We start from the raw sequence: 26,061 nt of genomic DNA, 5'->3' as shown, positions 1-26,061 counted from the left end.
ACTATTGACTATTCCATTCTAATGCAAAGTCTCTATTCTCCTGGGGTTGAGCTAGCTGCATCCAAGTTTTCTTCCTACAATTCTTATCACTTGTTCTCTGTTGCATTTCCTAACAAATTCTCATTTCAAGTTAAAACCTAGTGTGTGGTGCCTCATAATTCTGTACGCTGCCCTCTGTAGTTCTCCTTTCTTATCTCCCTGTACTAAAATGATTCACTTACCTAAACTACTATACAAGCTCCAGATCTTAAACGTAAAGATCTAAAGCTAGTAAACAAGACAAAAAAAATATCACCTAGATGCAGATGTATTTAGACACCCCCTTCATTAAAGTGATCCTAACACTAAAATTACTTTTTAAAACATGAATGTACATTAAAAGTTACCTATAGGTCATGTTGATCATTTTTTGCTGAGAGGTTCGTTTTTGTAAGTAATTGTTAGTTGACGTTTCTAAACTTGACTTTCCCATTTCAGCCTGTCAGTTAAAATTTCCAATGCTAACGGACTCCTGTTGCAAAAAGATGGCAGCCCCCTCATACAGGAACATGGGCCATCAGACAGGTAATGTAAAAGCATTGTGAAAATACTTTATGGCAAAGTTATAAGTAAATTTCAAAGGCATTTATTATAGAAAAAGAGTTTATGTTAGAAAAAAGAGTTTAATTTCTGGAGTCAGTATCTATTTAATCACTTATGTTCAAGTACAGATTTCTAACTGCCTCTGAGCATCTCATCCTGGGGGAACACCACCACCTCAGATTTACCCTAACTAATTCCAAGCTCATTGTCTTTCCACCCAAAACTGGCCCTTCTCCTCCTTTTGCCATTACTAGTGATGGCATGACCATTAACACTGTTGATTGGAATTCTGCTGTTAGAGGTTTCAAAGTATTCCTTTTCTACTTTTCAGATCTTTCAGCGCCTTTTTTGTTCTTACTTTTTATAATCACAACTTTGAAACAACCAAGATCTCTGCCTATTGCAGGTAGATCTGTGGTTTTTCTGCACTGACATGCACAATGTCCGGATTGGCATTCAAAATCGGACGTGACATTTCAAGAGCAGAGACGACCAAACAACTAACTATATCGGAAACATTTTCTATTTTGCACAGTCTATTTACAACAGATCACTATACCCTGGAAATGAACCCCTATGTTATTATTTGAGTGATCAAATACCACTTCATCAAAAGGGTGGGCAGAGTTCATACATGCTTATAGAAGTTGTGGCAATATTGCCCTTTACCATGTGCCGCCTAAAGTCCTGTATTATTTCACTACCGATCACACAAAACATGCAGAGTTGTTACATTTTATACCACAATTTGAGTTTCTTCTCCATGTATTCATTATATGATGAATTGGTCTGCTAATAAAAATATTAGCATCGATTTGGTGTATTCACAAACTTTATAAATATTTATTAACTTCAGCTTTCATATTTATTTTGTTTTATAAACAGGACTTCATTTCTGCTTTCATTTCTTTGGCTTTTGGTCAGGTGATCGATTGATCTGTGTGTCACCAAAATAAACCATAAAAGATACTTATATTGCTAGAATTAATTTTTAATTCTATGAGTATTACTTGGTTTTCACTTATATCGTTTTAAGGCAGATGTTTGTTAGACTCTGTTTTACCCGACAATGTTCTGTAAATGTAGAATGAACAAACATAAACTAAAAAGATAATGTCACTTAGTCCTATTTTACACATAACTTATATTTTTGGTCAAATTGAGAGAAAGGGCTGTGATGGCAAGAACAATTGGCATTTAGGAAGATGTATTTTCTCAGTTCCCTCACACAAGTCGTCAAATATTGGGAGCTGAGTTGACGAAGGGCGCAGTGAAATGGTTCTAAACCTACACCATAGAAAAGTCTTTTGTTTCTCATTTTGTTCTCCCCAACAGAAGTACTAGTAGGTGAGAACAGATAGCAAGACTAAACTAGGACCGGAGCTACAGTATCCGATTATATAGCACTCATAGCCTTTCTCACAAGGCGGCTACGTAATGCGTCAATGCGCTTAAGTGTTCTCACGACGCTAGTCTCGCGTGATGACACGCCACGTCCGGATATTGTGCGTGACAGACAGTAGGCTTTGAGCCTGCGCTCTGCAGTAAAGTACCGGGAGGTGTAAGTAGTGATCCGGACCGGGTCTGCGGGTTGCGTTAGCAAACGCGGAACTGAACTGAGTAGTATGAGCTTGCTTGTATTAGCAGGGCCCTATGCTGTCAGTGAGCTACGGAAGGGAGGGCGGGAGCTAGAGTGCCAACATGTTCCTTTCCCTAGAGCTGTCCGTACTGCTGGTTTGTCACTGAAGTTTTAGTCCGGGTAGAGCAGTATATGGATTGGACAGGCTGGGAATGAAGTTTGAACTCCCTACAATCCCCCATGCGGTTGTACCAGAATTAAACTTTTACAGGGGGCCCAGTAATAGGTCAGCGTAACAGAACTGTCCCCCCTTCAACCCCCCCACCGCGTCCAGACCACTGTCAATTCTCGCACTTCCTCCCCCATGGAATTAAAAAGACGCATGATGCCCCTGAGTTGTCATTCGTTGTTTGCTAGTTTAGCTGATTAGTCATGTCATTGGTTAGAATTGGAGCTTAGTGATGTTATTTCTGTCACATGACTCCCTGAGATTTGTGTATTATAATAAAGTGGATATTCGAAGTCACCTCAGAGTTCTGTGACCTGTATAAAAACCACTCAACCATTTTATATGTTCATGGAACCTAGAGGTAACTGATAATATCCTTATATTTTACAAGAGGAGATACTTTATTAACTATATATGTGTGTGTCCATTTACTGCAGTAATACCCGGGTGCCAGCAAAAATGTAATGATGTATATATGAAGAATAGCGACACTCACCTTTGTTTGTTTTGTATTGTCCTGACAAAGATCCCCGTGAGGGATCGAAACGTTGAGTTCTAATAAATATTCTTTTTTTTTTGCATCAAAAAGTCCCATGAGTGTTGCTATTCTTCATATATATATATATATATAAAGAGAGAGAGAGAGAAAGGCCAGCAGGGACCAAAACGTTACGATGGCTATGCACGCCTTACCAAATACACTTTTTTCAGGAATATAAATACCCCTGTGTTGCTGGTTCTTCTTGAAATTACACTAAACTTTAACCGTGAAACTGGGTGATGTTCAGAAGCAGAGTGCCACCCATTCCATGAAATATATATATATATATATATATATATATATATTGAGCACACACTTAGATAAACTTATACCTGGGTGCAAAACAGAGAGATTTATATAGTAATAGAATGCTGATGCACACCAGGATTTTTCTTTAAAATTTGCTTACTTTATTTAATCGACGTTTCGGTCCACGTCTGGGACCTTTATCAAGACACATCTTAGTACAAATGAAAACATTATATAGGGACTCACCCACCAGTGACCCATCACCAGACCACACCCATTTTTCAATTACATGTATTAACCCATGTGTGCCCTTATTTTCAGTTATCACGATATGTTCCTTTTGCGGGTGTGACCTGTAAATCAAACGTACATTGTTTCAATATTTAGCTTTAAAATCTGCTACAATTTATATAGTGATACATAGTAATCTACCGAATACAATACAATAATACAATATATATATATATATATAGATAGATAGATAGATAGATATTGTAAAAAATGCTGTTGCACTCTAGGGGCTTTTGCAGTAAAAAACTTTATTTGAATTGACGTTTCGACCCTCAATGGGGTCTTTATCAAGATAACAACACTTAGGTCAAAGTAACATATTTATAACCTCATATGTGCACTCCCCCTAGACACGTGCTTCCATCAGGTGTCCAACATCAAATCAATTAATCCCGAATTCCTTGTGCAGTTACAGATCAACACTGCCACCTATGGGTGAAACACAAAAACAACATATATATAGATAAATATATCTATATAAAATACAGCACGTGTTATTCAAAATATATTGACACCTTTTGAAGTCTGTAGATTTCTGTTTTCGTGGTCTTTTTTAAGAAACACATAGTTCAGCCGGTGCAATATGGATAAGTAATTAAAACCAGAGAGAGTTCCTTAAAGAAAATGTTAATTTGCATGAACTGGTATTATCTATCTGGTAATAAAATACAACTGATGACTGATATTGGCTTCTGTTTTCCTGTTTCTTTTATGCTCTTGATTCCATCAGAGGGATGCCCAAAAAGTTCCAGAGTGAAAACACCAAGTCTGCTGCTGCCCGTGCCCGCAAGGCTGAGGCGAAAGCCGTGGCAGATGCCAAACGTAAAAAAGAAACGGAGGATGCCTTCTGGCAGGATGATGACAAGCATGTCGTTCGCAAAGAACACAGGAAGGTAGGAGAATGATGGCACCGGTGATACATAGTCTGTTATTTCTTATCTTGGCGCAGTGATTGGTTTGGTTGGTAATGTGAAATATCTTTTAGTATATAGCCTAGGAAAGCTACTTTTTACTGTGTGAGAAAACTACATGGAACTTTACAAACCCCACATTTCACATGGACAAAGTATATACACCATGTTCACTAACATATTTATTTCAAATGCATGGATGCAAGTTTTTTTGTGTAACAGTGGGTAATATACCTTAAAAATATGTAGGTGATTCTGTGGGTAATGACATTAGAATTTGTGGTTTCCCACGAGAATTTGCCATTCTTTGCAAGGGTATGGCTTGCAGGAGCTAGCTTATTCTAACCGACCAATCAGCTCTGCGGAGCCAACATACACACAGACATCTGCACACATGGCAACTATGCTGGCTAGCCTGGGAACATCATTAAAATAAGTAAATTATTTAAAGTGATACTTCTATTACTTTATACTTCAAAGCCTAGCACTAATTCTATAACACTAATCTATATATGCTTCAAACGTGTTGTCAGGATACCATTAAATGTAGTCCAGGCTCACTGTAGGGTGGATAATATGTCTGAAAGTAACATTTTCACAATATATGCTTTTCGAAAAAGTTAAAATCCAAGTTTGTCAGATGTTCCAAAATCATGAAATAGTGTAGATATCAGCCCTCTTCACAAGTACAACATCTTTAACCTTAATTGTACTGTTAAAGCTCCTTGTAAGAGTTAAGAAAAATTTCCGCAATGAACCCGATTGAGTTAGCAAGCAGCATAATGAATTGTAATATTTCATAAATACCATGGGAGCATTCGGGTTCTTAAAACACAGGCTGAGTCAAAGTCAACTTTCATGTGGGGGCCACCCAAGGTGGGGTCTGTTTTTAGATAAAGAGCAGCTAATTATACAGAGGCTTCTCTGGACTTTTTTTTTTTAAAGTATCTTTTTATTTGAGTTTTCAACAGAAAAAAAAGGAGGGGGGAACAGAAAGAAAAAGGAAAGAAAGCATACATACACAATAAACAATAGTCGTGCAATTAGTCTGCATTAATTACACTGTGCAAAATCATTCCAATTAGTGGGTACACATGTTTATCTTATAAGCCAGTAGGAATATTAACGAGGGGTAGGAGAAATTGAAATGTGGGGGTCATGTTCTGGATGTACATCAAGCCACGGGGACCACACTTTCTCAAACTCAGTGGGGCAGCCACCAGCTTCGTAGGTCACTTTAATGTAGAGAAGTCCCTTATTAACTAGTGATAGCCAATGTTGCATGGTGGGGGGTTGGGGGGACATCCATCGCATCACTACAGATTTCTTAGCATAGTATAAAGCAGTCTTAATAAGAGTTCTAGATCTACTATTCCCAGCAGGCACACCTCGGGTGTAGCGGTACCAGGGAAGGCCAGGTGTTCTTTTAAGTGGCCGATCACCTTAGTCCAGAACCGGGAAACCAGACTACATTCCCAGACCAGATGGTGGAAGGTGGCATTAGGGTGCCGGCATTTAGGGCACCTGGCCTCGGGGGATCTGCCAAGTTTTTGCAGTTTGACCAGTGTAATATAAAGCTGATGGGTAAACTTAAATTGAATAAGACGGTCTCTGTTTGATATCAGAAAATTGTATAGCCCCTCAGTGGCCTGGTCCCAGTCGTTTGAACTTAGTGAGGGGAGTTCCATTTGCCACTTTTGGTAGGCTTTAATGAAAAAGCCCGGGGAGGAATATACCAGTTCAAGGGAGGAGAACTGTGCTCTGAAGGCTGCTCTGAGTTGGAGATACCTAAACCATTGAATCGCTTCTTGGCCTGTTTTCTCTTTAAGCTGTGCCATTGTGGGGAATACAGAGTCAACCAAGAGGTCATCCAGGCTTCTAACCCGTAGTTGGGGCCAATACTGAAAGTCCTGAAGTGCCTGTAGATGCGGGAGGTTAGCATTGTTCCAGAGGGGTAGATGTGGAGATTTAAGAGGGATTGTCACCTTAAATATTTTGCAGGCAAGGCCCCATGCTTGGTGGGGAGTAGTAACAGTCGTAGGTAGCCTATCGTCCCCCAACTTCCTATAAGGTATGCTTCGAAGTGCCTCAAGGGAACCTAGCAATGTGCCCAACAACATACTATTAGGGTTGTCTTAGTTAGGATGAAACGAAGAGTGGACATGGTACAGTTGCCCAGCAATATAATATAAGTACAAATGAGGGAGCCCCATTCCGCCTCAATCAATGGGAGCCACTAGAGCCCTCCAGGAGAGTCTGGGTGGTATGTTGTCCCACAAAAAGGGGATGAGCAGAGAGGTGACTTTTTGGAAGAAAAGGGGGTGAAACCTTCACTGGTGAGTTTAGTAGTACATAGAGAAATTTAGGTGGGTATATCATCTTGTAAATGTTTACCCGCCCCCGGAGTGTAATGGGTAGCTTAGACCACGTTGTGAGGGCCTGCTTAAAACGGATCAGAATTGGGTCTAGGTTGTTCATTTGGAAGGAAGTTTAATCCTTAGTAATAGTAATGCCAAGATATTTGAATTGGGGAACACAGCGCAATCCCTGAATAGTGGCAGTTTGGGCTGGGAGTGGGTCTAGTGGCATAATCACAGATTTTTCCTTATTAATAGTTAGACCAGAGAAGGCACTAAAGTCATCTAGTATCCGCATGGCTGCAGATAGGGATTGGTTGGGATCTGCGAGAAATTGGAGGAGGTCATCTGCATATAGGGCCAATTTGTCTTCAAGGGCACCCAGCCGGAAGTCCTGTACCATGACTGTTTGACACAGTTTAAGGGCCAGGAGCTCAATAACCAAGGCAAAGAGTAGGGGTGAGAGAGGGCAACCCTGTCGAGTACCCTGTGATAGAAGAAAGGATTTAGAGTTTATTGACCCTAATTTGTGCTTTGTATTGACTTTGCTCTTTAGGATCATTAACTAACATGTGACTTTACTTTAACCTTTCATGTTGCCATGTTTAGACCATTAAATAACAAAAAACAATGTTCAGCACAAGCCCTGTTGATTAAACCAATTATGGTCCAATTAAATTGACACATAATACTTTGTATAAATTTACAAATTGCCATATAATAAACTCTTGGATGCTTTATTCACCAGTAGATCCTTCTAACATACAATGGTCATCCATTCAGATTCGGAGAAAGCCGGTTTCTTCTAAAAATGTGTAAAGAGTTCTTGACAGTGAGGATTGTGAAGTTCTGGAATTCTTTTCCCTGATGCTGTTATAATATCAAAATAATAGGCAGTACTCAATTCCTTTAAGAGCATGAAAGTGTATTCAGTCCATCATATTCATGTGTGACATAAGTCCAGCGACGTTTCGGGCATGCACATTGCCCGTTCTCAAGCTTAGCAGTGTAGTCAAACACTATCGGTCAACTCAAAAAAATCGGCATTCAGGAAATGACAACATCATGGTAACTTAGTAACAGCTATACACAGCATGTACACCTTCTTCAAACATATCGGAATATTCATACTAATAATTCTGCCCAGAATAAATATTTTACGAAAAAAAATACAAGCCATAGTCCCTATTTAATCCCTCTGTTTAAGTTTGAAGTCATGATCTCCTCTATATATATATATATATATATATATATATATATATATATATATCTATAGTACATCCAAAAAACCGCACTACTCAGGTCTTATATCAATTTAAAATAAAGTATTTTTAATGGCACATACTGACGTTTCGGCTGCTGTTGCAGCCTTTCTCAAAGCACAAAAAATGAATACAACCACCAAAATAAATACACAGTATTGGCGCGAACCTCCAGTGACCTCACCACCGTGAAATGACGTGTAGAAAGTGTTAACCCCTCACCCCTGATTAGAACATCCGTGTGACGTGTAGAGAGTGTTGACCCCTCACCTCTGATCAAAGCTCATAGTGCACCCTTTGTGAAGCTTATCTAGCTTCCATACAATTATTTATGTGTCCTGGGTCTTGCAATAAATTTAATCCAGTACTTAAAATCACATTGTGTCAACATTTATTAGTTAGTTTAAATTCACTCACCCTCTGCCGTGCACACCGTGTATTCCGCTGTGACATATCCCCAAGATGCAACAAAGTAACAAAATGACATTCCAATCTTCCCCCGTACTTTAACTAAGTATCAACCTGTGTCAATGTGTGAATGTGTGCAGTAAATCATTTTAACTCACTCTTCATAATCTCGCGTATATCTCCAATTTAGATACTTCGTGCAATTGACCTATATCCGTGTGTGTTCCGGCTGTTTATACCTCTGGTCCTACTAAAGTCTAAGGCTTTGGCAAAAAATGTCATATCACAAAATTATTAAAAGAAAAAATTTTTTTTTTCAATGGACAAAAAACTTCTTCAAGAGAATTTATCTTGAAACAAGCCTCCAATCAATCCATAGGACGGCGTTAAAGAAAAAAATGGTGCATGAAAGGTTAAAGAACAAACATAGTGAATAAAAGATATATGAAATGCCCCTATGTGAATGTACAAACCTAGGGACCTTGTTTCCGCACAGAGGTCCTTACCAATAAAAGGCCTAAATTTTATTCCAACAAAGATTGCGATATATCCAACGTTAAGGGAGCATTCAATACTTGTTACCCAAGCGTTATGGATTGTCAATGCTTTTTTATTGTATTTTTATCAGTGCTATCTATGAATTTCTATTATATACATATATTTTTTTATTATTCTTATATTTTTATTAATTTATTGTAAGTGTTTTCGTTGGCATTTCTTCGTATTCGTATTTAGAAAATGTACAACATGCTAATAGTGATCCCCACGATCTGCGGACCACATCGTGGCTCTTATTTCTTTGCCAGGATACTATTTGAAGTGTGCAGGCACCACTGGGGCTGGTTCACCCGTGTGGACTGGACGCCAACTTCCATATGGGGGTACCTTACCCACCTGGCGTTCCAATAAAATCCCGTTATTTACTTCACTGAATTTAGCCCCTTAATACACTGTGTTAATGGTGCCACTGTGTGCGGAAAGACAAAGGTCCTCTTCGTTCTACCGGTATGGTTAGGATAGAGGAACCAAGGAAGATAATCCTGGTGAAAAAAAGGTCCTAAAGCACTAGAAAAGAGCAAACCCATTTTTTCGTTTTTTTAGGAACGAAAAAGTGCTCAGATAAGATTTAAAAGGTTAATGATAAAAATATCTATTAATCAAAAAACAAAAAACAAAACAAACCCAAAAGCCGGAACACCAATATATCACGTACTCAATATAAATAGCAGCAAGTCCATTAAATCCATTGACTAATTCATCCTAATACAACCAGTAAATCTAATTAACGTATCAAAAAATTAAAATCAATAATTCGAGACACAATCTAACAATTTCATTATGTTCCAAAAAATTCCCAAATTGTTTAAAGTATTATGATTAATGGCTAATCAGCTTTCTGTTACCAGTTCCCCGATGTGTAAATTTTTCTGATAAATTTCCTTATCAATAATCAGAATCAAATAAAAATATAATGGCTAAAGTCCACTTCTCTGTTAATATTTTCACCACCTTTCACAGAAATGGCGAATAGGAGACTACTTCATTCAGTCCATTGGGATTCAGCGTATTCAATTTGTGGATCCAACGAAGTTCCAATTATAGCAATAGTTTTTCCCGATTGCCCCCTCTAATGGGTGAGGGAACATGGTCAAAAATCATACACCTAAGGCTGGCTAGTGAATGTTTCTTCATCAGGGTCTCTGCTTTTCCGGTCTCTAAGGCAGCCCGGATCGAGGCTCGATGGTTCCCCATGCGTTCGCGGAAAGTCGTAATTGTTTTTCCAACATAAAACAAGTCACATGGGCATTTTATGAAATAAATCAAGAATTTTGAGGTACAGGTTAGTTTGTGTGTTATTTTTATCAATTTCCCCGTATGTGGATGGTTGAATGACGAGCCAGTAATCAAGTTATTGCAAGTTGTGCAAGAGGGGCATTTTAAACATCCCAGTTTCTTCGGGTTTAACCACATGTCAGAGGTTTTAGCTTGATAACAATGAGTTGGATCCGTCTTTACTAATACATCTCTTAGATTTCTGCCTCTTTTGTACGCTATTTGAGGGCAGTTCCTGAATATAGGAGGTAATGTTTTATCTCTTTCCAAAACTGTCCAATATATATATATATATATATATATATATATATATACATACATACATACATACATATATATATACATACATACATACATACATACATACATAAATACAATACATTTTTATTATTTTTAGGACCACGAATATGGATCTTATTCGTTGGATTTAGAATTAATGTATTGATGCTGCACCCAGGCACATTATTTTTATTATTGTGAGTGCCGGCTTCGCGGTGGACACTATATATATTATATAGTGAATAAAGTACCCCCTCTTGTAAAATATAAGGATATTATAAGTCACCGAGGAGTTTCATGACCATATAAAAACACGAGGCCGAAGTGAGTCATGTGACAGAAATGACATCAGAACTCACCGTTTATAACTGATGACATCAGAACTCACCGTTTATAAGGATATAATTTACAGGATATTCATAGCTTTTGTGTATTATATATATATATATATATATATATATATATATATATATATATATATATACACACATACATATATATATACATATATATATATATATATATACACATATATACACATACATACACATACATATATATATATATATATATATATATATATATATATATATATATATATATATATATATATATAAACAAGGAAAGTTGTGCTCACCACTAATTTTTAAAACCAGTAGGCGGGGGTGCAATGAGGCTGTGACCACAAAATACATATAGACAAATACAAGAGTCCTCTGCACTCAACACATTATCAATATATTTAAGACAGAGACATTTTGTGCATACTGCTACTGAAAAATGCCTTACCCTTTAAACAAAACAGGGATTGTTTGTCCATATATTGCAATATATTTAAGCTGGCCAACTACGTCAGTCATCCCATATCTGGCCAGTCCTACGCTCAATTTTCTTCTGATTCATTGAGAATTCTATTGCTTCATTATGTATTGTACAAAGGGACTAAGTTTTATCTGCAACTTACTAGCTGCTTTCAAAGTAAAACTCCCAAACTTGGCTGCCCTTTTATTAGACACCAGTGGGATCATCTGACTATAGCTGGGAGGCGTGGGAGCTACAACATGGAGCTGGTCACCACTCCCGTATAACTATAACAAACAAGGGAAAGTTGTGCTCACCACTTATTTTTAAAACCATTAGGCAGGGGTGCAATGAGGCTGTGACCACAAAATACATATAGACAAATACAAGAGTCCTCTGCACTCAACCCATTATCAATATATTTAAAAAGTACTTAGCGATCGTCCCGGTGCTCAACCTCCATAAGGAACTCCGTTCAGCCCCATGTCAAGATCTTAACAAAGGCTCTAGAAGTGACCCGAAACGTTGATTCTTATCAAACATGGAATAAAGTGTGATATTTTGTAAAATTGCCAGGAGTGTGTGTATATCTATCTATATACATATAAATCCAAAGTTCCAAATCGGGTTTTGTTTTTAATTGATTATATTGCAGCTTACGTCGACCCCAGGCCCATAGATCATCACCCCCTGGTCACTTTATATGCCTGAAAATATATTTGAGACACATTTATGATTAGGTTGAGACCCTGCTCCTAATGAGCACCTTATAAGTAGCTGTGTTAAAAGCAGCAGTTTACCATAATACAGGGTGAACATTGAACAACATAAAAACAGTTTATAATGGGTAACACAGAACCAGATCAATTATGGATGCTACAGCCTTTCGTAATTAGGTAGATAGAGACATTGTGCTTTGAACTCAAATTCAAATTTTAACGTAATTGTAACATTAGTTATTTAAATGTCTAAGTAGAGCTATTATGTGGTTACAAAATGTCTTGTTTTTAACTTGTTAGTGATATAAACTAGGGGATATATTGTGTCTAGTTTTTTATGTTTAAATGTTATACTTAAAGTGATACCTTAAAGTGATATGTACTATTAATGATTGCAATACTGATCATGTGACATGTACCAGCTGTCTTTCCCCGCCCTTATGTATACTTAAGGTGGTTTCTTGTTCAGTTTGTCACTTTGAGAAAGACCTTGGGGAGGCGCAATAAATCTTCTTATTTTTATAAGTCCTGTGAGTGCGGATCTTCTATATATATATATCTTCAACATAGAACAACTTGTGAATATGGCTGAGAATCCCTCTCAATTACCACTAGATATTGATACCACTTTGGACTTTTCTTTCAATATACACGATGTGGATAGGATTCTCTTCACAGAGACTCCATTGGATATAGCTGTGGACAAACCAAGCAATGACATATATCACGAACTTTTGAATCTAAAGAAAAAAGCAACTGATTTACAACTTCACGGCATCTATCTTTCCAATTACCACCGACAGCGATTAATCCCTAGAGGCTTCAGAATCAACAACATCCCCACTTTGGGACGCAGCAACCCGGAGTTCTGTGCAAAATGGTGCGGGATTTTAAATAGATGTTCTTTTGATCTTATCCTGCTGGTGGTGGAACAAGTGGGCAAAGAGCTCACCACAGTCAAAGAAGAGATCAAACGACTGGAGGATCAACACCTTGAGACATTGAAAGCTGATACCTCATCTGATTGGATAGACAGAATTCAAAAATTAACTGATAAATACAAACAAGATTTGACACTATTCAAGCAGAATAAATTGACAAAAGTAACAGAAGATTACAAAGCAAAACGTGTGTATGGATGGCTGATGGGCCTAAGACAGGATAACTACAGAGCACCCCCACGCAGAAGGAGGCATATACCAAGATCATTCCAAACCGTGGACAGCTCTGATCAGTCTACAGATTCAGACGCTGGACCAGAGAATACAAACTCCAACTCTTTTTTAGGGGTGGCTACAAGATCTCAGAGTACAAAAGAAAAAACAGGAAGAGAGCGCACACGAGACGAGGCGGGAGGCACAATAAGAGGAAAACCTCCAAGGGGCAAGAAAATATAATTTTTAATTTAAGCCGTCACACACTGTCTGCAGGGGAAACATCACTTTTATCCAAAGGACTCTCCTTTGTCCCTAGTGCTGTCCCGGATACCTTCGACATATTGGTTGATATTCATAAATTTCAGAGGAAATTGAAATTAAAAGAATTCTTCAAAGATTCACCAAGAGGCAGTACTCCGACATTTAAGGAAAAGAGTACCTTTGAGCCCCCTAATACCCCCGCTCCGATCAAAACTTTTGGCAACATCTTAAGCAGAGACATTATGAGTACAGAAAAGAAATTTAACTCTAAATGCAATCTGACTCCCCCTGAGAGACAAGCGATCAAATCCCTTAAAGCAGATCCAGACTTGGTAATACGAGCAGCCGACAAAGGTGGTGCCATTGTCTTATTGGACTACACATATTACAGAAATGAAATCCTGGAACAACGTTCAGATTCTACAACATACAGGCCCCTCCCTGGGGACCCGACCTTCAAATTCAAACGGGAACTGGATGAGTTTCTTCTACTAGCCAAGAACGCTGGATGGATAGACCAGGACACTTATAGATACCTATTGACCGACCATCCAAGAACTCCCATAATATATACATTACCAAAAATCCATAAATCCCTTTCGGCTCCTCCAGGAAGACCAATCATCTCTGCCATTGGCTCTCTCTATCAATCTATCTCTACTTACGTAGACTTTCACTTACAACCAATTGTACAGACCATGGCATCGTATACACAGGATTCCAGTCATGTAATCAGACGATTGCATGAGTTACATTGCATTCCCCCTAACAGCATATTAGTAACAATGGATGTGAAGAGTTTATATACTGTCATTCCGCATGACCAAGGGATCCAAGCATGCAGAGAAGCATTCATCACTACACCACCAAAATCTGTACCCACAGAATTCCTTATACAACTCCTTGAATTGACTTTGTCTAGGAATTTCTTTAGATTCGAGAGATCCTTCTACCTGCAAGTGTCCGGAACAGCTATGGGAAGTGCACTAGCTCCCTCATATGCAAACATTTACATGCTAAATTTTGAACGTCTGCACATCCTTCCAATGATTGGCCTGTCTATACTCACCTACTTTCGATATATCGATGACCTGTTCATGATATGGGTGGATGCACAGGAGGCCCTCCAGTCATTCTACCAGCACCTAAATGACCTAAATAGCCCTATCAAACTCACTATTAATTATGACATGGATAATATTGACTTTTTGGATCTAAATATCTTCATCAAAGATTCCAAATTGGGCACCAGGCTATACAGGAAGCCTACGGATCGCAACTCTATACTGCACGCCTCCAGCAACCATCCACCTGCTACAATCCGAGGCATCCCATATTCCCAGTTTCTAAGAGTAATACGGAACAACAACGTAAGAGAAACAGCTGAAATACAACTTCGTGACATGTTCAACCGGTTTCTTGAAAGAGGCTACTCAGAGGACCTTTTGTGCAGACAGTTGGACAAAGCTTTACAACACACACAAAGCGACCTACTATCAAAAAAACAACAGAAGACAGAGATAAATACTCCATTGATCTTTACTACCACTTTTTCAGCTGCATCTAAACACCTTACCTCTAGCATCAACAAACATTGGCCCATGTTGAACATGGACGAGTCTCTTTCACTGCATGCAACCAAAAAACCAATGATGGGGTTTCGCAGAGGCAAATCCCTCAAAGATTTACTAGTGCGCACTGATTTCAAAGGCGTTAAGACTACGGAAACGGATTGGCTGTCACAAAAGAAAAAACTGGGGTGTTACAAATGTCCAAATTGCGTGACATGCAGAAGTTTACTGACAGGCCCGGACTTCCCTCATCCACACACTGGCAAGAGAATCAAGATAAGAGAGAGACTAAGTTGCACCTCCACATACATCGTCTACATCATTTCCTGCCCATGTGGCAAATATTATGTTGGGAAAACATGTACCACTCTCCGTGAGAGAATTAGCAACCACCGATCTGCCATCAGCAAAGCGTGGAAGGAAGGAAAAGCCATGCAACCCGTGGCAAAACACTTCTTAGCGGAAGGCCATACCCTCCCGACATTCAGGTGTATGGCTATAGACTACCAACCTCCTTTGGAAAGAGGGGGCGACCGGGAACAAGCCCTGTTGAGAAGAGAATCCAGGTGGATTCATATATTGGACACCGTATCCCCCCGTGGTCTAAATGAAACACTCCCTCTGGGATGTTTCTTATGAACCTACCTACTAATAACCACGTTTGGTTATTCTATGGACTTTGTAACATTGCTTCATTGATATATTAATCGTTTTTTCCACACTATATCCCACTGTCTCTAGATATTGTACCAGTATCCTCTATTGTCAAAATTTCTTTTGTTCACAGTTCTTTGCCGTTAGTTTTACCTTGCCACCCTACCCATGATTTAGCCTGGCATTATGATCCCACGGGCAGTACCCCCAACACACTGCAACATCCTTTGGTCGTGCTATGGAGCATTTGGCTGACTCTGGCTCCCTATCCTGTCCTGCTGTGTGTGAGAGGGGCAAGTAGGGGCAAACATTGGCCAACGAATATCCAGCAAGACTAAATGCAGCTGGATGTATTGATAAGCGTTAACTCGCAAATCATACACCCTAATGCTGCAGTGTCTGTGCTTTGGGAAAACAGCAGGGGAGCGCCACCGTTGCTACAATGTAGCAATGTTGGTTACAGCTCCCTGCTGTCAATCGGAACTGAATGGCCTCCAATGTGTAAGTACGCGCAAGTATGCGCATGACGTATTTAGCTCCGCCCCCTCCGTGCCTGCAGCCGCGAGACACACACAGCCTACAGGACCCTGGACGAGGACCGAGTCCTGCCACATCCACACGCTGGGAACACGATCAGTGCAGTACAGAGGCTCCTGGCCATGGCTAATGAGGTAGGAACTGGTAAAGAAATGTCATGCGGTTTTGCTTTTATTCTGCTCACTTCACTACCAGGTGCCACAGTAATGGGGTTTGTTTACACATACACATGGGTTGCCTAGCAACCATTTTTGGCGCCATAATCTGAATTTAAGCGTCTCACTGTGCACAAAGCTTTTCACTCCCTGATGAAAGTTCCTGTGAGGAACTGAAACGTTGGTTCAGTCCAATAAACCTCCTTTTTTATCTTCAAAAACGTTTGTGTTGCTGTAACTTCTTGGTGTGCCGTCATCCTGCATTGCTTATCGAATTTTTTCTAGACTGGCACCCAAGTTTTTATTTTGCCTAGGGTGTGCGTCCCTTACTCACTCACTCACTCACTCTCTCTCTCTCTCTCTCTCTCTCTCACTCTCTCTCTCTCTCTCTCTCTCTCTCTCTCTCTCTCTCTCTCTCTCTCTCTCTCTCTCTCTCTCTCTCTCTCTCTCTCTCTCTCTCTCTCTCTCTCTATATATATATGCATATAGATGCATACTCTAATAGGGTATTGAGCGCTATCGATACAGGCATTCTAATCTAGTTTGTGCTGGTGCCGCGATCATGTTTTTACTATTAAACATTGTGCACTTTATGATCACGGTTCGATTGGCACTGGGTGCAGGGGTGTCTCCGATTGTTGTTTATTGTAGCCTGAAGGATGTGGCCACAATATGTTTCATTGATATATACACACTCATACTTACACACGTCTGGGCAGTATGACACAAAGGAGATTTGGCGCCAGTTTGAGCACTTAAAATGGGTGGTTTGTTTGTATTTTTTACTTCCTGAAGAAGTCTTGAGCCAAAACGTTGAAATAAACATTTATTATTTTCTACACTTTGATCAAGTCCTGAGAGTACGGTTCTTTTTTGAGTTCTTATCAAAGGCCATATTCCAATCTAAATCCTGGATTTTGTGCATCCATAATATAAATCTATAAATATTGTATGTCTCTATATAATAATACAATATGTACACATCTATGTTGCTCAGCTTATCCATCAGTATGATGATAATGCTCAGGTGCTGCTCAGGTTGGCCAACATATACATAATGTGATTAGTCTGAGTGCATTTAACTTGTGTCTCTTGCTTGAGGATTTGTCCTAGAAGTTGTCAGTGCTTTTCAGAAAGGTTGATGGAAGTTTGAGGCATCTCCAGGTTTTGTTGTTGAATTGAGTTGTTTATAAGACAGCATGTTTTGTTGTTGCAATACTCGTGCTTTCCACTAAAGGGCATAGTCTCTGTGGAGATCTGCTTCGTGTTTACTTGGTTTATAGGAACCAGGTTTTTTCCCCTCAAACAATGTTATTTCCTAACTGTAAACTATTCAGGGTTGATCAGGTATAGACCACTATAGACATATAGACATATAGATCACTGTGTCACCTTATATATGAATGCTTACAGGCTACTGTAAAATATGTGTGCGCATATAATTATTACTGACTCATTATTCTATGTAACTGACACACATAAGCAATATTGATGTTTTAAAACCTCTGTTTAAAATATACATTCCTCAGAACTAAACAATTCAGCACACAATATTTAATAAAATAATCATGGCGAATAAGTCAAATAAGTTAATTTGCCAATTTGTCAAGAAAGTATCTGTAGAATCTGACCAATTTTAATCCGAGTACAGTATGTAATTCTGATTTATATTTTTTGATGGTTCTAATCTGTGAGGTATAGAAGCATGTCACAACGATTATGCCATTGGAAAAAAAAAACGAATGGTGAACTATATTTTGAATTTAATACTTTTCATTGGTAACAGTTATTGCATGATTAAAAATGAAAAGTGAAATAGTAAAAAATTATCAGTGATTGTATGTTGCAACACATCACTTAGTGCTTCATAAAGATTTACCTGAAAGTATAAATTCTATGACACTGGCAGTCAGGTCCCTGTCTGCTAATTCCTTAAAGGAAGTATAAAAATAAAAACTAGTTAAATAAATTGGCTGTACAAAATAAAAAAATGTTTCTAATAAAGTTAAGGCTGGAATGACTGGCTGTGTAACATAATAGAACACTACTTCCTGCTTTGCAGCTGTTTTGGTTTCCGCTGATTGGTTACCAGTTAGTAACCAATCGGTGACTTAAGGGGGGTCACATGGATCTTAACGGTTTGCTTTTATATCTGACCTGCATGCTAAGGATCAATTGCAAACTCACTGAACAGTTATGTCCCACTGACGGAAGTTAAAATTTCAATAGTACTGTATATGACTTCACGCTACTAATAGATAGGTGGGCAAATATTCAGAAGCAGGCTTTTGTGGATAGAAGCAGAATAAGGCTGGCACAGTTCAGTGTGAAATTTTTTTTTATTGTCTTAAAAGGAAACAGTTGCTATTGTAAAAATGTAAATAACTTTTTGATCATTCTTTTTATAAATATATAGATGTGTATATTTTTAGTAGGATTTAAGATAAAAAAAAATGTTTATTAATCTTTGGCCTAGCACTGTCTAATACAAAAACTTGTATTAAATTGTTGGTGGCAAAGTGCTCAAAAACGTAACTGTTGTCAGTAGTGCATAGTTAAGTGCTGACTTATGATGGAATCGACCAGTTAGAGTAGAAGAAATGTCGGCAAAAGCACAATTGCAAAAGCAAGGCCCTTAATGAACCCAAAACGTTGCCTTATCATGTATGTTTTTGGGCTTTATAAATTTGTTTTTGCACCACTACAACTTACAGTGTGCTGCTGATAATTGTATTTTGCATGTGGATATGGCCCTGTGGCAGGCATGGGTCCTCAAGTACAGCACCTGACACCGCAATAAAGGTAGGTTTATAGAGTTGAACTCTCCACAAGGGTGTATTCGTAGAAGCACAATTGTGATGGTTGCAATTAGATTTTCATACAGTGACTCTCAAACTAAGAATATAGACTGCTGCCTGGTTGCTAGTTTGAAGCGTAGCTGTTGGAATAACTATGGATTAAAGCAAAATGTGTATATATTGAATTTATTGCAAATTTGCTTAGATAAGTTACCTTATATTTACCTACAATTTTATGGTAGAGCCTTTTTCTTGTTAGACTGGCAATGACTCATCACAATGTAATATAAAATTGTGTTATATTTATCCATCACCTCTATATGAGGGGTGTTCTTTTGTGTATTTCTCTTTTGTATTAAGTGTTTGTGGCTGCAAGTACATTTCTTTGGGTACAATTTGAGAGGCTGCACCTAGTCAGCTTTTTCCCCATTGTTTCTTGTATGTATGTAGGTATGTATAATTAGTTATACAGTACTCTGCTACACACTCCACACAGAGTAGTGAATTTATATAGATCTCTGACTGGGTGCCGGTAATCGTAACATTTCCGATATAGACTGTACTTTAAAGACACACTCTCTTTCTGCTGTTTTTTTTTAATTTAATTTAATTTATTTTTTAAGCTTTGGATACAAAAAAATAGGACATAATTTAAACCCTTACAAAGAACAAAAGGTTAAAGGTTTTAACTGGGACACAGTTACTTGCTCAAGGGCACCTTTACTAACAGAGACATTGGGTCTTTTTTGTTAAACAGGTTTTAAAGCTAAATGCAAGAGCTTCTTGGGGGCTAATTGACCAACTTGGCAGCAGTAGCATATTTTTCAGGGCTGCACAGCTATTCACAAGGGCAGACACACGGTCTCCAAGATGCCCTAGGACTCCACTCCTCTCTACCAGACATAAACAGCTATTGTATTTGGGACTTCTTGGGGCATTCTCCTGTTTCTGGAGAGAAATCCTCTCTCTTTTTCTGTTATGTTGAAGATGGAAATTTAGGACACTTGGGCAGCGGACATAAATGAGAAAGGAGCCTCAGGCTGAAAAGGGGAGACTGCAGATGTTTTGTCCAAACCCATTTGTTAAATCGTGCAAGAGTTTGCATAGACAAATAAGCAAACAAAGAGTTGGATTTTTAAGAAGTCGGTTATTGCATAATTGGTGTGTTTGGGGAAATATTAATTTATCAAGGTCTTTGATGGAGCATCTGTAATATACACTGATGTATGTGTGTTTATAATTTTTACTTTTTTTCACGGACAACAATTATTAATGAATACATGATAGCAAGTGTGTTCCTTACTGCAGTGACCCTTTCAAGGAACTACTCCTACTCGGCAGTTTAGTATGCTGAGATTATGGGCTGCTTCTTATAGAGAATTTTAACTACATTGTCCTCCTACCTGGACATTTTATCCCTCAGTGTGAAACAGTATGGTAATAACGTAGTGCCACCTATTTGGGAACAAGAGGTAATGTCATTGGAATGTCGCACTTTATAATGGGTGACCTCCTGTGCATTTTTTTTTTGTTATATGAGGCTGTAAAGAAGATTCTAATACTGGTAGATGGTGTTTCCCTTTGAAGCGCTTCATATTGTCTGGTACTGGTGACTATTGCTTGAAAGCACACATTGCCCTAGCATTATTGTGAGAAAAGTGTTTAGACAAATTGCATTACCCGGTCGTGTGCTATTGTGCATTATTTTGTGAAATCATCATCCAGAGAGATTGGAATGGAAAAATAAGATGGTCATACATATAAAGCAATGCAGAAAAAAACCCCAAAGTATCTGAATGATGCAAAGCCCCATTCTTATCCACAGATGCAGTCACGTGGAGTCTATACTGTATGCAGATGCACTTATTGCTACATATCAAATAACAAGTGGTATCACCATAGCACAAGTGTTTCAATCCACACAGGTATTTTCATCAAGGTAAAAAGTTGTCACCCAACACCACCATGTGACTGCCTCCAGGAAATGACATTGTGTCCAATAGAAGTGATGTCATGTTACATCACTTCCTCCCTTTTTACTTGCAAAGGCTTATTTGGTGAGGTTAGCAGTCAGGCCTAGTTTGGCACTGTTGTTTTAAGACCAAGTTAATGTTTTGGCCCCAGACTAGTCCTCAGATAACATTGCAGGCCCATTGAAAGATTTTTTGCCTTATGGGATTTTACAACAAGTTCAGTTATTTTGCTGAACCTCTACCAGATAGTGATCTGGGACTTGGATGCTTGTTGTTTTGGTATACACTGTGCAGTCAGTAAGCTACATTATCAGGAGTCAATATATGATCATGCATGGCAAGCTGCAATCTACAAAGTAGATTGTAGATTGCAGCTCATGAATGGCTCATATTCTCTGCCAGAGCCAAACAGCACCAATGCACGCTGTCAATTTGTTAAATTGGAGCTTACTATTAATAGTGATGATTGTTTCTGCGATATACAGCACTCAAATGTATTGTTCTTGCGGAATCCGCTGGTCACAACTTGTGACAGATGAATTCCATTGAACTAAATGACAGGCTACATATGTGCTGTCAAATTCATATACTGTCTATTTTGTTTAAATGTGTAAATCCATATTTTTGTTTGATTTGTAAAATGATTACTTCGTTTTTACACTTAATACCACCCAGCTTTGCATAAACAACACCCTCCCTGTGCATAAACACCCTTCCTTTGCTTTGGCTTACAGATAAGCTGAAGTCCTTTATTCAGGGCGTTTATTATAAGTGCAGTGGAATTCTGATAAATTGCCTCAGAACAACTAGGAAGCACGTAAGTCAAAATCTAATGTGATTTTTTTTTTTTTCACAATTCTAGTTTTTTTTAACCCAAACTCACACATTCGAGTTATATTTTTGTAAACTCAAATATCTGTGAGTTATTAAGAAATTTTTTTAAAATAAAATGTAAAAATTTGTTTTTTTATCTGAAAACTCGATCAATAAGATTTCTTGGGACATAAATTTGGTTGAAGTCTTTTCAGAACATAAACTCGATCATTAGAGTTTTTTTCCCCCGTCGTTTTTCATGCAAGTTTTTGACATTCAGATTTTCCTATCCTTCCTTCATTCTGATATACATAAAACATAAAAATTTAATAAATAGGTATCATTACCAATTTTATTTAAATATTAATATTTGCATCATACTAAAAAGCAAATTTAAGGGGTATTTCGCCTTTAACTACTGCTAGGTAACCTAGCTTTTTTATTTTTGATAGACATGCCCTATAATGTGTCTTGGGCCCCTGTGACTTGATGTCTGATTGTGTTAGTAATGTGACACTCTATGCTCTGTGCAACTCAGATCTTTTGTCCTAAGCATTGCTTACAGCATCACCCATGTCAGCACTCCTTTTGTTTTCTCTGGAAGCGGAGCATTATTAAACACTTGATCAGACAACTATGGAAGTGGCATAAGTAATGCACAGGACACTTAATTAAGTGTTCATAGCAATCTGACACCAGCATTCAGAGGGAAGCTGCACAGCCTACTGGCTTTAGCAGTAATAAGGTTACATAAGGACAAGCCTGTATGTTATACAGCATGCTTGCTTAGCTTAACCAGGTGCCATGATTCTGGTATATCTGCCTAATAGCATAGAGGCAGAGCAGGCAGGATGAAAGCAACTCCCATACTGTGAGTTGTATGTTTTTTTTGTCACTAGAAACGTAAATTTCTAATTTCGAGTTACCCTGCCTTGCCCTCTGTGGAGATTCAAATTGCTGGCACAGGAACTTGAATTCTAACTTGAATCTAAAAATACATACTTTTACACTTCAAAACAATTGTCTCATGTGCCATTGGCCAAACAAAATCGTTTTACTCTTGCGACAATAGAATGAATACTAAGGAACTTCATGTATTTCACAGGTTACAGAACATATTTCACTAAATTCTGTAAGCAAACATAACCTCATTAATGGTAAGATTTATTATGGATCTAATTAAAAATTCGAATTATTGAGTTGAATTATTGGTCAAAACTCACAAATTCGAGTTGGGAATAATCCAAATCTGGACCCTGGGGACAATTCAAATTGGACTATTCGCCACATAAAACCTGCCGAGTTCATGTAGAAGTCAGTGGCAGAGGTCCAGTGACCCATTTGAAGATGTTGGTAGTCTTCCTGACATCAAGTTTTTTTCAGAAGAAGAAACTATTCGAGTTTAGTTGAATTTGATTTGAATTCGATTCAAGTTTTTGGGTAGGTAATATTCATTCGAGTTTTAGACTTTTTTTATTAACCTCCCAGTCGAATTGTGAGTATATTCAATTTGTTAGAGTAAAAATGAATTCGACCTTTGATAAATGGACTTGGACCCGCTACCCAACCGCAGCCGCAAGTACCTTATCTGCAACACGGACCCCCGACCCGCTGACCATCAAGAATCAGAAAGTGCTGTCATTGTGAACCGGAAGTGACCTCATCGGAAGTAGGTGTTATCAGAATAAAAAAGGAATAAAGCAGGAAGTGCTGTCATTGTAAACTGGAAGTGACCTCATCGGAAGTAGACATGATCAGGAAAAAAAAGAGTAAGAATCGATATTGAGAAGACCTGTGGCCCAACCCGCAGAACCGCTGACCCGCGTCTGTCCCCGCACCCGGAACTTCCACCCGCAACCCGCAGGGTACCGCATGTTTTTGCGGGTAACCCGCGGGTACCTGACCCACTGCAGGACTCTAGTCCACTGTACATAGATCTTGAGTTTGCTTGAATGGAACCAAAAACATGTATCTGTATATAATCTAAATGTGTTCGAGATATATATATATATATATATATATATATATATATATATATATATATATATATATATATATATATATACACACACACACACACATAATAATGGGCACCATGAGTGAGATTCATTCCCTGATATTTTGGACTAATACACATGATTGGGATCTTGTGATCTTTATCCATGTACTATTGAAATCTGATGTCAATCATTGTTCTGCTAAAGTTGGACCTCTTGCAAAATAAAGGTCGTTGACTATTGTGGAAAAGACGAAAAAAAAGACCGCTCCAGCTCGCCACTCTTCCCTTCACCCAGGTGCTCAGTCAACAGTGTCCCCACTGTAAATGTATCATAACTCAACAGACAGACGGCACTTCTGGATGGGTTTATTGGGATAACTGCTGTTAACTGCCTAACGTGTTTTGGGAATCTATCCCTTAATTATATATCCCTTATTCCCTTGGAGCCTATGATTAAGGGATATATTCCCAAAACGCGTTAGACGGTTAACCGCAGTTATCCCAATAAACCCATCCAGAAGTGCCGTCTGTTTGTTGACTATGGTGTCCTCTTTCTCACACATCAGGAGATAACACTTATAAACCTTTGGGGACATGTTTTTATATTCTAGTCAATTCTCTGGGGCAGTGGAGAGCTGGTTATAGCAAGGTCAAGGTTTCAATTTAAATTTTAAAGTGTATGATCCAAACAAATGTATTTTCCATATATCTAAAGTTTAGTTAATTTTTAGAAATTTTTTTTAAATAGGTACAGTCACACTGCCTAGAGGGCAAACCAAGGGTGCTTATATAGGAAAGACTTTTTTTTTCTTTTTTTGGTGGATTTTAGATCAACTGTCTAGTGCGGTGTCTGGGGGCTTTTAAAAATAATAGGTTCATTCTCATAGCCTGTATTGTGCACCCTCTAGTTATTTTAGAATTAGTGAATAAGGGGTCATTCCTGCAATAGTGTTGGTATTAATGCAGCACTGTCTGTATGAAAGTGCTATGATTGAAACCTAGCCTAAAGTAATTATAAAAATTTGATTACAAAAGAAAACATAATTCTAAACTTTTCAATATATATTTGTTAAAACTTTTTATTGTTTAATATTGATGGGATCATCAAAGCAACTCTCAAAAGATCTGAAAACTAAGATTCTTCAGTATCATTGGTTAGGGGAAGGCTACAAAAAGCTATCTGAGGTTTAAACGCTCATTTTCAACTTTAAGGAATGTAATCAGGAAATTGAAGGCCAAAGGCACAGTCGCTGTGAAATCCAGATCTGGCAGGCCAAGAAAAATACAGGAGTGGCATATGCGGAAGATTGTGAGAGTGGTTACAGACAACCTAAAGATCACCTCCAAAGACCTTCAAGAACATCTTGCTGCAAATGGTGTATCTGTACATCGTTGTACAATTAAGAGCATCGTTATGGCCTGGGTGATTAGACAGAAGCCCTTTCTGAACTCACGCCACAAACAGAGTCGCTTGCTGTATGCAAAAACTCATTTAGACAAGCCACAGTCATTTTGGAACAAAGTGCTTTGGACTAATGAGACAAAAATGTTATTTGGTCATAACAAAAAGCGCTTTGCATGGCTGAAGAACACCGCATTCCAAGAAAAACACCTGCTACCTACTGTTAAATTTGGTGGAGGTTCCCTCATGCTGATGTTCTTTGTGGCTAGTTCAGGGACTGGGGCCCTTTTTAGAGTCGAGGGTCGGATGAATTCAATCCAATATCAACAAATTCTTCAGGATAATGTTCAAGCATCAGTCACAAAGTTGAAGTTATGCAGGGGTTGAATATTCCAACAAGACAATGACCCTAAACACACTTTGAAATCTACAAAGGCATTTATGCAGAGGGAGAAGTATAATATTCTGGAATGGCCGTCACAGTCCCCCGACTTGAATATCATTGAAAATCTATGGGATGATTTGAAGCAGGCTGTCCATGCTCATCAACCATCAAATCTAACTGAACTGGAGATATTTTGTATGGACAAATGGTCAGAAATACCGCCATTTAGAATCCAGACTCTCATCAAAGGCTATAGGAAGCATCTAGAGGCTGTTACATTTGCAAAAGGAGGCTCAACTTAGTATTGATGTAATA

The 26,061-nt window shown here is 38.4% G+C and overlaps 1 protein-coding gene across 1 annotated transcript in view; it reads left to right on the top strand.

The window, feature by feature from the left end:
* Nucleotides 1-2,070: 2,070 nt before the first annotated feature.
* ccdc124.S (coiled-coil domain containing 124 S homeolog) overlaps nucleotides 2,071-26,061 on the top strand; it is a 35,482-nt gene continuing 11,491 nt past the window's right edge. Inside the window, 2 exon segments of the mRNA NM_001093480.1 lie at nucleotides 2,071-2,143; nucleotides 4,202-4,364. Of these exon segments, the coding sequence (NP_001086949.1) occupies nucleotides 4,206-4,364 (159 nt within the window). The 5' untranslated portion in view covers nucleotides 2,071-2,143; nucleotides 4,202-4,205.

The sequence above is a fragment of the Xenopus laevis genome, chromosome 1S, assembly GCF_017654675.1.
Source record: "Xenopus laevis strain J_2021 chromosome 1S, Xenopus_laevis_v10.1, whole genome shotgun sequence".
Classification (NCBI taxonomy): Eukaryota; Metazoa; Chordata; class Amphibia; order Anura; family Pipidae; genus Xenopus; species Xenopus laevis.
Note: the sequence above shows the minus strand (reverse complement) of the source record. Positions and strands in the feature narration are given on the sequence as shown.